At 36.2% G+C, this 15,706-nt stretch overlaps 3 protein-coding genes across 8 annotated transcripts; 2 read left to right on the forward strand and 1 right to left on the reverse strand.

Annotated features, from left to right (window-relative positions):
• The first annotated feature begins 3,519 nt into the window (after window positions 1–3,519).
• Window positions 3,520–4,887, forward strand: LOC113063362 (putative nuclease HARBI1). The gene is made up of 4 exons (XM_026233684.1): window positions 3,520–3,952; window positions 4,037–4,152; window positions 4,280–4,391; window positions 4,480–4,887. The coding sequence occupies exons 1-4, from the start codon at window positions 3,520–3,522 to the stop codon at window positions 4,851–4,853; spliced, it is 1,035 nt and encodes a 344-aa protein (XP_026089469.1). The 3' UTR covers window positions 4,854–4,887.
• Window positions 4,888–4,941: 54 nt separating this feature from the next.
• On the reverse strand, window positions 4,942–7,125 carry LOC113063363 (uncharacterized). Of its 6 annotated transcripts, none has more exons than XM_026233686.1 (7): window positions 6,217–7,125; window positions 6,036–6,103; window positions 5,758–5,934; window positions 5,542–5,582; window positions 5,409–5,480; window positions 5,278–5,328; window positions 4,942–5,206 (listed from the first exon to the last, which is right to left on the reverse strand). In XM_026233686.1, exons 1-7 carry the CDS (start codon window positions 6,414–6,416, stop codon window positions 4,973–4,975), a joined length of 843 nt encoding a protein of 280 aa, XP_026089471.1. In that variant the 5' UTR covers window positions 6,417–7,125; the 3' UTR covers window positions 4,942–4,972. The 6 variants fall into 6 exon arrangements, with proteins under 6 accessions (XP_026089471.1, XP_026089473.1, XP_026089475.1 ...); XM_026233688.1 differs by having other exon boundaries at window positions 5,773–5,934; window positions 6,036–6,106; window positions 6,217–7,122; XM_026233690.1 differs by having other exon boundaries at window positions 5,409–5,471; window positions 5,542–5,555; window positions 6,036–6,106; window positions 6,217–7,121.
• Window positions 7,126–8,934: 1,809 nt separating this feature from the next.
• Window positions 8,935–15,055, forward strand: LOC113063364 (protein phosphatase 1A-like). Its single transcript, XM_026233692.1, has 3 exons — window positions 8,935–9,383; window positions 9,832–10,701; window positions 11,314–15,055. The coding sequence occupies exons 2-3, from the start codon at window positions 9,844–9,846 to the stop codon at window positions 11,455–11,457; spliced, it is 1,002 nt and encodes a 333-aa protein (XP_026089477.1). The 5' UTR covers window positions 8,935–9,383; window positions 9,832–9,843; the 3' UTR covers window positions 11,458–15,055.
• Window positions 15,056–15,706: the final 651 nt, after the last annotated feature.

Here is a 15,706-nt window from a genome sequence, read left to right on the forward strand (position 1 = left end):
TTCATCTAGTTGCTTAGTCCACAGACTGCATGCACTAATCCATAAGTTGTCTGTTCATACATGATATATTGATGTTGCATTTCATTTACTGTGCAAATAAAAGTGAAAGGCAATTCAATTAGAAGAAAAACTTTTAAAAAAAAAAACAATTTCTGCCTAATTCCAAAGTTATCATATATATTTTGAAATTAGAAAACTGCTCTGTCTTCTTCAGTGACAAATCTGTAATTATTGTGGAATATGAGGATATTTCTCATCAATAGAAATTATCCCTTAAAGAGAGATATTTTTGGTTTTCTTAGTTTTTGCTATCACATAATTATTTTAGTTCTTCTTTGTGTCACATTGCATTTTACACACAGTTCAGAGCACTTGAAGTTATGTTTTATTAACAAAGTTCAGGAACTAAATCAGCTCAGGTGGAGCACTTACAGATCATTAGCATGATAGTGAATAATTTGCATGATAGTAAATATATATACAGCTAACTTACCTCTGTCCCACAACATTTTTTTCTGGCATCCCTCCTCTGTCCCAACTCCTCACTCCTCAGACAACATGCCAAACATGCATACTATTGCATAATATCTTATTATATGTAATTGATAGCCTGAATGCACTGTAAGTCGCTTTGGATAAAAGCGTCTGCCAAATTCATTAATTTAATTTAATTTAATTTAATTTAAACTTTAAAAAAGGTTTTCTGGTTGTTATTAGTACAGTGCAGATTTAACTTATGAAGGAAATCAGAAAAAAATGTCCTCATGTCATTAAATGATGTAAATGAACATTTTTGATTGCATTCATTTTATAGGTGTATATTAAAAGGTATATTAATTAATTTTTTTATTTTTGTTTTTAGTTTGTTTATTTCATTTTTTCATTTAGAAATCATGCATTTCTTATAATTTATTAGAAAAATTATAATTCTACATAATGAAATAAATTGTATAAAAAACCGTTTAGAGACATAGTATTTAGTATTTTCAGTACATTGTCACTAGGTGGCATCAGATAACATTTGAAATGAAATCGTGACAAGGCCTCATGATCAGTGTAGTAAAAATAATAATTACTAAAATAGATGGATTTCCACATTTATTTGACTATTTAATTAAAGTGCAATGTCATGGATGTACTTAATCATGCAAAATGCATTGACAGAAATACAGCATCTGTCAATTGTAATAAACACAAATAGCACTGGGGCTGTCAGCCATATGCATCAGTAATAATTTCACTTTAATTTTCAGTAATAAGTGCACTTTTATTTTTCTGCATTAGTGGGTGTGTGCCTATGGAAAATGGGAACTCAGGAGTCAAGCCCCCTGATTTGTTCACCATTCTGATTATGCAGCCTCACATCAATGGAAGCAGATTGTCAGCCAAGTGAGAGAGTCCAAAATTAATTCACATATGCATGCCTGCACATATGCAGTGCCAAGCAGACTATATAAACACACAAACACATTAGTTTGTCACTAAGCTATTCAGTTGGATAGAATATGATGTGTGAACATTACATTTATTATATGTAGGCCTATATAAAAGAAACATGAAAAGGGAAATGAAAAAATTAAGAGTTAGAACATTGTTACAATTACAATATAGTGTTTCAGTACTTCTCAGCAAAATATATTTATTTGATAAAACTCTGACATACTGAGAGATTTCATTGTTTAACAATCATAAAACAGACATTTCATGTAGATAAAAATACACAACAATAATAATGTTAAAGTGGGAGTTTGTCATGAATGATAAATTATTCTAAGGTGCCATTAACAATTAGTTAATTTGTTATTTATAAGTAAATAAATACGTTTTTTTTGTGTGCCTATTTGCATTTTTCACTCATGTCGTCTAAGCTATAGATTATTTCAAATGCATCTATTTATTAAAATATATTAAATATAAATAAAATAATTGAATAACATATCCTACTATAAGCATTGCAGTGAAATTAAAGTAATATGTGATTCATGAAAGACACTTTAGCAACCACAGCACAGTCCAGCAGAAAAAAGGGAAGCTAAGAAGGCAAGACAAGAACAAAGGGCATTAATCCAAAGAATGTATTGTTTTGTTGTTATCATCTTCACATAGAAGTAAACTCAGCTGCTCAAAGCACAAACCATCAGAGCGCTCTGCGTCAGATTAGAATTACAGCAAATAAGCAAGTGTAAAAATTAGGCCATGGATTTGTGTGTGCCATTTCACTTGGACAGTATTACAGTAGAGCTCAATTGGTATTGATAATCCACAGTCTCTTTAGATTCTAATCTCTTGTTGGAATTAGGGACACTGGAAAGGATTTTTACACAGGAATAAGACCAAAAATGACTTTATATCATTAAGTCTTCTAGATCTAATATTGTAGTTGTTCATTTGGGCAATGTCCATTTGGTCGGTCTCGCCAGGGTTCAACAACAAAAAGAGCTTAGATGTCTCCTTTTGTTGTTTAAACATTGTGGAGCAATAGTGTGGGGGTCATGTGAAGATTGAATATGGAACATTAATCTCTAATCTTAATGTTAGTTTTGCAATATTAGCGAAACACTTTAAAATAATTGTTTTGGTGGTTTTTTTCATCACCGATCATCAGGATTTTGTATTTTTTAATAAAATAAAGCATCTTATGCATACTGATCCTAAATACAGACTGAGCAATATGTGTTGCGAATTTATGAAGAGTGAAAAGACAGACAATTTAATAATAATAAATAATACATAACACAAAAACAATAAAGGTTAATCATGCAAAAACATGGCCATGAGGCAGAAACTTTTTTGTTTGCTTGTCACACAAAGCAATAACAGTATCTTTATTGAGGGCTTTTCAGAACGTAACTGGACAGCAATGTGGCTCCTTTGTCCTTGAGAGAAGGTGGAGAGAAGAAAAGATGAAAGGGGGAGATTGGCAATGACATTTAAATTACTGCTTGGCAAAGAATATGGCAACATCCCAACACAGGTGCACTTTCCATGATCTAAGTGAAAAGCAGAGCTTGGAAGAACAAGACTCAGAAGACAGAGATAAACTGTGTTATTCAACAGTACTGAAAATGACCAGGGGGCTGTTCCATAAACCAAGATTAGAGTATAAGCCAGGCTTATTTCGGTTAGTCAGGCTTATTTTTGGTAGATTCGGTTTCATAAATCAAACTTAAAAAAGTTCAAACTCAGTTCCCCCGGCAACTTATGCTGGCAAATTAACCTGGTCCGGGGCAGGCTAACTGTCAGGCTAAGTCTGAGTTCAGACTTAACGAGCATACTATTTATACTCACCTGCTGGTATTTCGATGTCATTTTATTTTACTTAACCACTATTAATATTTTTTTTAAATATAAATAAATAAATAAGGAAATGTACTTTACTAATACATGTAAGAAATTATAAGGTATAAATACACTAAGAAATGTTCAAAACTTGTGTTTAATTGGTGAGTTTGGTTAATGAGTTTGGTAATTAATTAAAAGTATATAAATAGGGAGCTGAACTCGTCTCCAAACTAAATCATGGCATGTCCTTTCATAGAAGAGGTGGTGGATGAGGGAGCTATAGTCTTGCGGAGGGCATTTCAAAGAGAGAGAACTTTCAGAGACAGGTCAGACCCATTGGCTTTTAATGACAGCTACCTGTATGAGCGATATAGGTTCTCAAGAGATGGGATTGCAAATATTTGTAGATTACTAAGCCCATACATTGCAAATAATACACGCCGCAACAGAGCGCTCACAGTCCCACAGATGGTGTGCATTGCACTTCGCTTTTTTGCCAGTGGAACATTTTTGTACACAGTTGGAGATGCAGAGAATATCAGCAAAGCATCAGTTTGCCGCTCTGTACGAACTGTGTACCTTTCTTTAAAAAGACTACTCAATGTGTTCATCACATTCCCTGGCCACAAAGCTATTCGTACCATTAAACATGCCTTTTATGGAATAGCTGGTAAGTTCAAATAACTATAAAACATGGAAATATTTCTTGACTGTTGATTTTACATGGGAAAATTTAAAAAAATAATTTTCCTAGGTTTCCCAAATGTTATCGGTGCATTGGACTGCACCCATGTGCGTATTAAGTGTCCGTCTGGTCCTCATGAAGCGGACTTTGTGAATAGGAAATCAGTACACAGCATCAATGTACAGGTACGGTCCCACTGAGATGATATTGAAGGCTATGCTCTAGCACTGAGTGTTCTGTACTAAGCTGGGCACCAGTGTTTAGTTCATTGCAATTCAAATGTAGTGACCTACAGGTTTAAATTTATTTTAGATGATTAGTGATGCAGATTGCATCATCACAAATGTAGAGGCCAAATGGCCAGGCTCTGTGCATGACTCCAGAATCTTTAGAGCCTCATCTCTCTACCAGCAACTAGCAAGAGGTATGCTAGTAATCACTTAAATCGCAAAAAGTCTTATAAAAAGAAAAAAAAAAAATCATATATCTATATATTCATTCTGTCTATGCAGGAGAATTCTCAGGAGTTTTGCTGGGAGACAAGGGATACCCATGCCTGCCTTACCTCTTGACTCCCTATCAGGAGCCCCAGACAGAGGCACAGCACCACTACAACATTGCCCATGCACGCACAAGAGGTCGTATAGAGATGGCATTTGGGCTGATAAAGTCAAGGTTTCAGTGCCTGAAGCACCTCAGAGTGACTCCACCTAGGGCATGTGACATTGTAGTTGCTTGTGTAGTGCTCCATGACATTGCTTGTCTGAGGAGAGAGAGGCAACCAAGGATTGCTGAAGAGGAAGACTGGGGCAATGAGGCAGTATTGGAAGAAAATGAAACCGGCAGACTTATACGAGACACATATGCAAATAATTATTTTGCTTAATATGATCTAAACCATGTGTAGCCTTTAAAATGTTCCACTGGCCCCTCAACTTTCTCCTTAGTTGAACAAACACACAGAAGTCAAAGTATATAATGTGATTTGTCTTTATTCAGATTGAATCAGCCTGTTAGGGGTGAAAACACAAATAAATGTTGTGGAAAGTGATCAAAAAGGGCTTTTTTTTTTTCTTTTCCTTTTTTAAAAATGGTAGTTCTACTTGCATTTTTCTGTAGCTGTTGAATTTCCAGCTCCAACTTCCTCATCTTCAGTTTTTTATACTGGATGTCGATATCAATCACTTCCATTTGTTTAAGGAGGTAGCGTTTATACACTCCTTTTATGTTTTCTGGGTTCTGTAGCAACATAGATTTAAGTTATTTCATTGAATACTCTTGTCACATTGTTTTCATTTCTTAATACTCACTTTGTCACATGTTGTCCCAGACTGAGAGGGCTCTAGAACAGTGTCAGCATCCTGAAAACACATTATGATCATTTTATCACACAAGTACACTTTTTATATTCAATAAAGTATCACATGGAACCTGTGTCTACCTCAGGCCTCCTTGAACATACAGACACAGTCTCCTCATCCTCCTCAACTCCCATCACTTCTCCCTGTGACCACTGATTAAACTCAGTTAAAATCATTAGCTTACATGTCTTATTTAAAAGGTCTCATACTCACAGGCAACATGATGTCTGGTGGATCCATACAGCATACAGAATCTTGATAGAAAAAAATATATATTTTTTTTACCAAAATGCACCATTACAGTAGCACAAGTACTTCTACGTGACATTACTGCTATGATGTACTTAGGTTTACAATGCCTAAGGAAGGAGGAAATCAGTTAGTCAGGAAGGAATAATGCTAATAAAACACACACACACACACACACACCTTTTATATACTCACTCCTTATACTACGTGATATCATTTTAGATGATGTCCCCCCCTCTATTCCCTCAAGGACGGGCCTCCCTTTATTAATTTCCAAAGCCAGCTCCTCTGCAGGAGTGAAGCTGGCTGGTGGTGGCCCTCCCCCAGTGCCAGCAACCTCAGTCTTCTTTTTGGTCGCTGCAATTAAAAAAAAAAATACATAAAAAAAAAAAACCCTGAATAGTTGTAACTTCAAGCTGGCATTGATTACATATATACATCCCATTAGATTTACTTACCATTCTGAACTATATTTTTATATTTTATTTTCACCTGCTGCCAGGTTCTTTTTCCTTCACTTAAGTTGCTGCTGCATGAAAGCAATTAACATTACTGTTATTCACACACAAACTTTGCAATGTATTGTGACACACATTCAATGTTGATAAATTATTTTAAATAGCTTACACCGCTACTTACGCATTGAGACGATCAGCAATTTCCTGCCAACCTTTCTCTCTTGCTTTATTTATTGCCGCTGTATTGCCTTTTTTTGGTGATGACATCTTTAAATTCTTCATATGTTTCCAATAGCAAACGCTGTTCCGTTGCCGTGAACATCGCTGCTCTATCTTTTCCTTTTGTTGCCATGGTAGCCCACAGTAAATCGATTGACCCATGCTCGACTTTTCAGGACTTTTAAACAATGGCGTGCACGCGCAATTATCTAGACTATTTAAACCTGACTCAAATTAGTAAAATCACATGATCCTCAACTTACTGTTATGGAACCAATTTAAGCGCGGATGTTTAGCTCGGCTCATTCAAGTCAGGTTTTGGACTTTAATCCCCGCTTTTCTAAGCTGCTTTTATGGAACAGCCCCCTGGACTTCAGTTTTAATTTTATATATAACTGTTTATTTGTATTTGTAAGAGTGGTGGCTCAGTTGGTTTGCCTCACACATTGCCACTTTCACTGCTGCTGTTGTTGTTATTGCTTTAGACTAAAGAGTCCAAATACACTGTCTGGAATTTGGAAAGAGGGCGTCATTGTTGTGGCATGTTACTTTGGATACTTCACCTGTGGTTGGCAATTCGGCAAGCAGTCTGACAATTCAGTGTTTGGTTCCTAAATCCCTTCTTCTGTCATTCATTCAAATCATTCTGTACATAACCTTCATACTTGCTTCATATCTGACATGCTTCAAATGGTCGGAGAATCAAGAAGAGTGACATTTTTATAGCTCATTCCAGTGGATCTTTACCGGTTGGTTGCAACCCAAAACTGGTCTTTTCTGATAAAATACAGCTAAACATTGTTAAGAAAGCAACAAAAAAATATTTTTTGTGTTGTGAAATTCAATGGATGTTTAGAAACCGAATTTGTCACTTCTCCTGTTCAGCTTATTTTATATTAATAATTTCACATATTGTTGGTCTGATACAATTTATGGTCAAATCAATTACTCAGTTTAATTTTAAGTGCATTTTTTGCATTGTAAACAATTTTGGCACTGTGTTGTTGTCAAATGTAAAATATCAGTGCTGAAGTAAAAACAGTTAAGAACCACTGCATTATTCTATAGCCATAAAATAATAGAACGGCATAACCATTAACAGAGAGTACAGTGCAAAAGGTTTAGGGTATTTTTTTTTTTTTTTTTTTTGTATTGATATATTATAAACAGTGCAATTCAGCCTCCAGGTGGCAGTCTAACTGGAGGTTACCTCATTCAGGTCTAATGCTTTTGGCTTTTAGAGCAAGAGGCTACTTACCCTAAGTGCATTGCATTCTGAGCAACACACTTAAGTCACCCTGCAGACAGCATATATTTAATTTAAGAAGCTTTTAATTTGGATTACATTAATTATTTACCTCTGGTCATTAGAATTACTGTGAGTGCAGCCTTGTATATATCATGATACGAAAACATGGTGACACTTACAGCAACTATACATTCTGTGGAATCCTATTTATTGTTCATGGGTAGCCACAAATGACCTAAAAATTGCCGCATTCCCTTTTCTATTTTAGACATGCCATTAACTGCAGATAGCCAAATGAAGGGCTTATTATAGCCCTGTTTATTAATGTCTATGATTATGACGTGCACACCTGTATTAAACCTGAATAGTCCACAAGCAATATCATTTCTGTGAAAAACATGTAGGAAATTGTACACAGCAGCGTGAGTAGTTTACTTCTGGTGACTTCAATCACAGTGTTTAACAGCAAAAAAGGAAAAAAGAGGCCACATACAAAATGCTAATGTATATAATTGTCTTTGCATTGCATGTAAACAGCACAATCCGCCTTATTTTAAGTGTGAAGCCATTTCCTGTGACATCCAATTAATTAGCCACTATAAATGTAAATAGAGCAAATAAACTGTAAATAAAGCCTGGATTATAGGCCTAATTGATCTTATTGTTTGTGTCAAACTTTAATAGATTCACTTTTTTTAGTTCCATCATATATTTGTCACATTTTCAAAAATCATACAGGTCAAACTCGATGATAATCAATAAATTGTTTAAATGCACTTATAAATGCCATTATTTCTGTCGGCTAACGACCCTATATTGATTTACACTACAATGAGCTTTTTGGAAAACTTATAATCATCTGAAGAAAAAACTGCTAAGCACAGTTAAAGCTGCGGTAGGGAACTTTTGACGCTCTAGCGGTTAATAAACAGAACTTCTTGCGTTTTGCGGAAGAACATCGTAGCCGGAACTACTTCTCTCTGTTTATGTCTATGAAGAATCACAAAGGTACTGGGTTACTCCGCCGCGGTACCCCCGAAGCAATCTAAAATAGTCCGAATATAAACACTTATTATAGGTGCACCCTAGTGATCCAGGACAAGCCAAAAACACGGTTTGGAAAATGGATTCATGGTATACTAGCTTATTATATACATTTTTCTACATTTTGAACACAAACAAAGTAACGGACCGCAGCTCTGATTGGTTATTTTTTACCGGGAGCATGGAGTTTCTGCAAATGGCAATAGGACCACTGGGAGGAGCCAGAGGAGCTTGATTTTTTTTCACAGATTATTTGTCTCATATTATACTGTCAGGACATAATTACAGGTTTAATAAATATGTAAAAAATATATATATTTTTTTTTACAAAAGTTCCCTACAGCACCTTTAAACAGCGAGAGCTTCTGCTGTCATTCTCATCAATGGATCTATTTCCAGGTGGCACTGGCAGTGACGTAATAGCGAGAGCGGGACGCGCATTATCCGCTGCAGCATCCGGGTCCCGAACAAACCAATCCGCGCGGAGAGAGAGGTTTGCTGAGCGCGACGCAAGGCTCCAGTAGCCCCCCCTTCGGGAAAACAAAACAACCGGAGCCAGAAATGCCCCACCACCCAGCTGCTGACTGCCTTAACGGGCTTATGTGATGCATGTCATATATTTTCATACAACATTTTTTTTCATAATCGATTTCTGGCTGTTTTGAAGTTAGTTTACTTGCTAATTGGCTAGCCATCGATCGATTGATGGGTGTTGTGGCTGTCAGCGCTGGTTTATAGTGTTTACTATCTAGCTTATCATACTGATATTAAGGCTCTTACCCGCGGCTTTGGTGCCTCGGTGTTTCTTCATTCAGCAAAAAACACGAAGAAGCTGGGTAAGTGGTATTATTTCCCTCTGACGTACGTTAAAGCTAGCCTAAGAGCTAGCCTCTTAATGCTATCTAGTTGTGCAGCGTTTCGCATCTGCTGCTAAGGGCAGTAGCTTCATTAGTAAACACATCACAGTTGCTTTGACGTCATTTAGGTTTGTTAATTTTGCTACGTCAGCATCTAAAATGCTTTTAAAAGGAAGTTAATATCTAAACAATAATAAGTTTGTAGGCAAATAAGTTTACTCTGTTGACGTAATAACATAAGCATTTATCTAAACCGTTCACTTGCATCCTAGGAATCCTACTGCAATTGTGGCTTAAAAATACCCATACCATATCCATCATATGTGTGAACATGTTATCATTTTGTCAGTTTTGAGAGAATGAGAGTCACTTATGTTATAATAGAGCATTTTTACTCACTTAGTTTTTGTGGTTATATTTGTGTCAGAGCAAAATAAGAATGGGTGCGTTCCTAGACAAGCCAAAGATGGAGAAGCACAATTCTCATGGTGAGGGGAACGGCCTGCGCTACGGACTCAGCAGCATGCAGGGCTGGCGTGTGGAGATGGAGGACGCACACACGGCTGTGACAGGGCTGCCTTACGGCCTCGGCCTGTGGTCTTTTTTTGCCGTCTATGATGGGCATGCAGGCTCTCAGGTTGCTCGTTACTGCTGTGAGCATCTGCTGGATCACATCACCAGCAACCCGGACTTCAGGAGAGGCTGCTCAGGAGGTGGGGATTTAATTAATGCTGAGCCATGCGTGGAGGGTGTGAAATGTGGAATCCGCACAGGCTTCCTGCAGATCGACGAGCACATGCGGGCCATGTCCGAACGCAAGCACGGGGCGGACCGCAGTGGTTCCACTGCAGTGGGTGTGATGATTTCTCCTCATCACTTTTATTTCATCAATTGTGGTGACTCCAGAGCCTTGCTGAGCCGCAAGGGTCACGTTCACTTCTTCACCCAGGACCACAAGCCGAGTAACCCCCTGGAAAAGGAGAGGATCCAGAACGCAGGTGGTTCTGTTATGATCCAGAGGGTCAACGGCTCCCTCGCTGTCTCCCGTGCTCTCGGCGACTTCGACTATAAGTGTGTGCATGGGAAAGGCCCCACTGAGCAGCTGGTGTCCCCGGAGCCAGAAGTGTATGAGATTGAACGCTCTGAGACTGAGGATGAATTTGTGGTGCTGGCCTGCGATGGCATTTGGGACGTCATGGCCAATGAAGAACTGTGTGATTTCGTGCGCTCACGCCTGGAAGTGACAGAGGACCTGGAGAGAGTGTGTAATGAGATCGTGGACACGTGTTTGTACAAGGTAATGTCACATTTAGATGCAAATGGGCCATTTTTACCTGCATCTATTAATAATAATAATTAAAATAAAACACATTAAAAGCGCGATTCAAACATAAAATTACTTAAATATACACAATTATGGGAATTATTTTAATTATTATAATATATGGAACAATTATTTTTAAATTTTATTGATTTTGGAAAGAAGCAATAAATTAATAAAATTGGCATCATTTTTAATATTTCTCAGGGTAAAACATCCTGCTTCACTGCTTATTAATATTTCAAAGCTTTTGTCCACCAAATCAAATTCATGTGGTGCAACTAACATGCAGAAGCATACACAGAAAAAAGAAAAAGAAAAAAAAACCTTAAAAAAGGAAATATCTGACCCCTGTAGACCCTCATATAAAAATATCAGAATCATTGACCTGTTAATTTCTATAAAAGTAATTTTTTTAATAAATTGTTATTTTATAAAAAGTATTGTTTACTTTATTAAAATCATATTTGTATTATATTATAAATGTTTATACTTAATGGTTATGATATTTTAGAAGTGGTTCTAACGTTGCATCCTGTTATTAATCTAACTTGAGCATACTATCTGTGTTTATTTGTTTATCAACAGGGTAGTCGTGACAACATGAGTGTGGTGCTTGTATGTTTTCCTGGGGCCCCAAAAATCAACCCAGAAGTGGTGAAGCGAGAGGCGGAGCTAGATAAGTACCTGCAGAACAGAGAGGGTGGAGCATGTAAAAAGACGAATAAATAACATGTATTCCAAATACGAAGGGAGAGTTCTAGAAAGTGAGCATTCTTACTTAATTAGGTGAGTTTGTTAGATGGCAGTTTACACTTACCAATTAAGAATATTTTACCGCTAACGTAAAGTTTCCAATTAACGAATCCCCATATTGGAGAGGAAAGACTCACTGGTACTGTATTAGCACAGTTAGGACTAATAAGAATCAATTTTAACCAGAGAGGAATACCACAGTGTGAATTTATTTGAGCTTATATTGCCAATTAGAGGCCTTTATTTATTGCCAATATGGAGAAGCTCTTAGACAATTTAGAGGTAACCTGTAGCTTTACCAGAGGTTTTATTTTAGTGCATCCGAGGATCCTCCAAACCAGTGCATATTACTTGGTATATTATTAGCTGCTAAGTGATGGTGAGTAAGTGCAATTGTAGTCGAGGAAAAAGGAGTGATGAAAACCCAACATTTGGCTCTGCACTTTTTCATTAAGCGCTGCTATTCTTAAAGGCATCTTCTATTAATAAGAGAGAGACCAAATTTGAGATCTCAGTTAGAGTACAATAAGTTCATGTGTTCGAGCAGAATTAATACAAAGTGTAGTTTTGCATTCTGTTTGTGACCGTGCGTTCTTGAGATAGTTGTTTTCATCCACTTATACAAGCATGTGTTTAAGTCTGGCATCCGTTTCATTTGCATCTTTCTGAAAAGTCGATCTAAATGAGAGTGAATGTCAGGCCTCCACTGCTGATTACCTGAAATTGTAGCTGACACTTCTGTTCATGGCCTGATGATGCAGTTTCTTGTCTGTAGTAGTGGCCACGAGCATTTTAATCTGCATGATTCCTGTCATGTAATATGGAACATTGTTGCCTTAGGCCTAATTTACAGTGACTACCTTGTTTAGAATCGATAGGTTAGAATTAGGTATCAACCCCAACTGCTTGGAAGAGTCAAATGAAATCCAATGGACACATGGTACTGAAAGCATGCACTGTACCGTTAGCACGATAAGTTGTGTACACCTCTTGCATGTAAGCTACATTAAGAAAAAACAGGGATAGGTCTTAGAGTTAGGTTGGTCTGACAGAAGTCTTGTACTTTGTACAGTATACATCTGTAACCCCTCAGCAACCGCTTCCGTGTGAACTCAACAGAGTGTTTGAAAGATTGTGTCAATGTTTTACAATCCTCTCCGAGTTGTTTACTACTTGTTGCCTCAAACTGACACTATGTCAATCCTCTGGTTTATTTATAAATATTAAGAAAAATCATTTAGTTAGGGAATTCTTGGTGCATAGAGTGGTATTCAGTCTGTTTGCAATGTTTGAGATGTAGATCCTTGTTGGTACAATGATTGCACATTTATAGTACAATGGTACACTGCTTTTGTGTCTGTAAAACCAATCAAGATTTGGCTTTTTTTCCCCTTACCTACAATTTTGAAAGTGTCTCATTTAAATTTCTTATTTTTGACCCCCAATACCCCATGGACTTGTCCTAACATGGCGCGACTCAACAAAATTTTAGCGACAAGCAATTTGTCTAATGGTTACGGTAGTTCACCTAAAAATGAAAATCATTTACTCACCCTCATGTCGTTCATTTAAAACTTTGGATCCCATTAACTTTCATAATATGGACAGAAAAAGTATAAAGTATCTTCTTACATAGAAGAAAGAAAAAAAAAAACATCACTTTGAGATTACATTAGAGGTCATTTATTTAATTTGTTGGGGAGAACTATCACTAATGTAAATGTGACGTGACTCAGTGCAATCAATCACAAAACCTGGCCAATCAGAACAGCTCCCACTGTTTCAGAATGTGTGAATCCATTCCTCCTTGTCCATGTTTGATGTTTAATATATATGAAATCAATATACTTGAGCAGTACTTCAGTCTAGTGAATTTTCATTTTGGACAGGTCTACCAGTGCTCAACAAGAGAAAAAGAAACCATGGTACCGACAAAATGTTGTTGTTTTATCAAATTGCACCCTATTACAGAAACTGATTTTTTTTTTTTTTTTTTTTTTTTTGCCTGCAGTAGTAAAGCATAGTTCTTTTTATTTAGCAAAATTTCCCCTTAGAACCAAAAGATCCCACATGTTCTTTGTTTTACCAGGAAAAGTTTTTTAGCGTTAAGATGTGTTTAACTTGATGAAAAACATAGTGTGCCTGCTCAAGAGAACTCTTGAGATTAAAAAGATTGTAGGTTGTTCCTGTACCATATTAGTTTCATTTTGCTTGGGTTTGCTGTTGTATCTCCTCCTCACTGTGTGACATCTTGATAATCCACTGTTTATTAAATTAGCCTTAAATATTTTCTTCCATAATAGCACACCTGAGATCTGTATGCTTTGATGAGACTTCATGTGTTTGTATACCTACAAAGAGTGGCCAGGTTCTTCTGGGAGAGCCTTTAATTGTGCCTATGAGTGAGTCAATGGCCAGTTGTAGCATTCAGATGAACTTTCTAAATCTTTTGTGGTGATTTCTGTTATTTTTGTAACATTATTCTACTCAAGCATAATTTTAGCTTGAGCATTCGGTAGCATTTGGCCCCTTACAGAAAGTGCCATGCGAGGGATTTTTAAACCATGCACTTGAGATCATTGCTGCACATACCACAACCTAACCTAGTGACTCAAACATTGGGTGGAAATATTGCCTTACTGACAAACAAAGCAGGCATTATATGGTCCATAAAGTATTGTAGGAGATCACCTTGATTTCTAACACTGTAGCACCATGAAATTGAGATGTACAGGGAAAGAAAATGTCAACTACAATTCTGTCCTTCTACAAAGTTCATTGCATTTCAAGTGAAGCAAGCAACTGCAAATAAAACAGGCCTTTGTAACATTGGATAATTTCAAAATGTATCTTCTGAAACATTAATCAGTAGGGCAAATAGAAGCCCACTTATTGTCATATACCTGTGCTGTGTTGTGATATTGGTCCCTGTGTGTCACTTCTGTATTTATCTCTCAGGTCCAAACTGACAAGCAACAGAGGACACTATTTATTTAAATTATTTATTGTCTTTATAGTATTTTGCCTCTTTTGATTGAAACTGTCCATGCATTCCATTTTCTTTAGCCAAAAAAGCACTACTAATGCAATGAAAATCTTCTATTCTTTTCTCCTTGTATTTATTGTTATATATCTGTCATGAATAGTCCATGTGAAGTGAAAGCTATGCCAGTTAAAAATGCATCATGTCTTGGTTTCATCTACACAAAGTAGTTTCTTCACTTGCTGTTCACGCTTTTCACTGTTCTGTCAGAGTAGATCGGTCCGAGGTTGACGATGTGTAAGGGTTATAATCTATGATCAGCCCTTTCTTAACCCAGCAGACTGTTTGTGTCTGTGTTTGTTCAATTTTACCTCTCAGAAGGTAACCGTTTTATAAAGCTCATTTTGAAAGATTTTTCGAATACAATTTCATAGAAAAGTATTTCATTATTAGAGGGTGAGCACGCAATATTTTCTTTCTTTAGTTTTTATTTTTGTACGTTAGCACCCGGGTATTAGCAAAGTAGACAAACTGTGATCTTGTTATTCTTGACTGTCAAAGATGATTTAAATAAAATTATTTACGGAAAAACCTTTGGTTTTGTGATTTCATTTCTTTTTTTTTTTTTTTCTTTTTTTTTTTCAGTTAAATTGAAATGAATGTGGTACATATATATTAAAAAAATATACGTTAATATGTTACCATAACTTTACCATAAAGATTGTGGTAGCAATATATATATATTTTTTATAGTTTTACAAATGTACAATAAAATTGTATTTCATTACCTAATTTAATTAACTGAAACTGTATAAATATACCTTTTAATAAACCAAATTACCTTTATAATATACTAACAGCCACCCTTACAACACAGGTGGGTAAAAATAAAACCGCATGATGAATCAAAGTTCATCACAAGTAGCTTTTCCTCAAGCTGAGCTAAATACTAAAGGTGGACAGTGTCGTATGTACAAACACAAATCACCATTGTGGTAACACACATGACCCTAAAATACTGCAATAAACATTAATTTATCAAAAGATGTAACATGAAACACTAATGCACATGACTAATTAGAAAAAAGAACATCAAATGTGAGCTGTCAGGGAATTCTGGGAATATCAGTTATGATTTAAAATTACATTAAATGTCTTATTACATACAGTTTTTCCCTGTATATAAAGGAACTTGGCATTAACCAGTTAACAGGTTTTTAATGTTGTTGTTTTGTATAGACT

This window comes from Carassius auratus, chromosome 45 (assembly GCF_003368295.1).
Source record: "Carassius auratus strain Wakin chromosome 45, ASM336829v1, whole genome shotgun sequence".
Lineage (NCBI taxonomy): Eukaryota > Metazoa > Chordata > Actinopteri > Cypriniformes > Cyprinidae > Carassius > Carassius auratus.

Coding starts and splice junctions, on each gene's coding strand:
- LOC113063363 (XM_026233685.1), bottom strand. CDS start 6,416: ATGGGTCAATCGATTTACTGTGGGCTACCATGGCAACAAAAGGAAAAG. Junction 6,107..6,216: donor ATTGCTGATCGTCTCAATGC/GTAAGTAGCGGT, acceptor GCTTTCATGCAG/CAGCAACTTAAGTGAAGGAA. Junction 5,935..6,035: donor TAAAAATATAGTTCAGAATG/GTAAGTAAATCT, acceptor TTTTAATTGCAG/CGACCAAAAAGAAGACTGAG.
- LOC113063364 (XM_026233692.1), top strand. CDS start 9,844: ATGGGTGCGTTCCTAGACAAGCCAAAGATGGAGAAGCACAATTCTCAT. Junction 10,702..11,313: donor TGGACACGTGTTTGTACAAG/GTAATGTCACAT, acceptor GTTTATCAACAG/GGTAGTCGTGACAACATGAG.
- LOC113063362 (XM_026233684.1), top strand. CDS start 3,520: ATGGCATGTCCTTTCATAGAAGAGGTGGTGGATGAGGGAGCTATAGTC. Junction 3,953..4,036: donor TGCCTTTTATGGAATAGCTG/GTAAGTTCAAAT, acceptor TAATTTTCCTAG/GTTTCCCAAATGTTATCGGT. Junction 4,392..4,479: donor CTACCAGCAACTAGCAAGAG/GTATGCTAGTAA, acceptor CTGTCTATGCAG/GAGAATTCTCAGGAGTTTTG.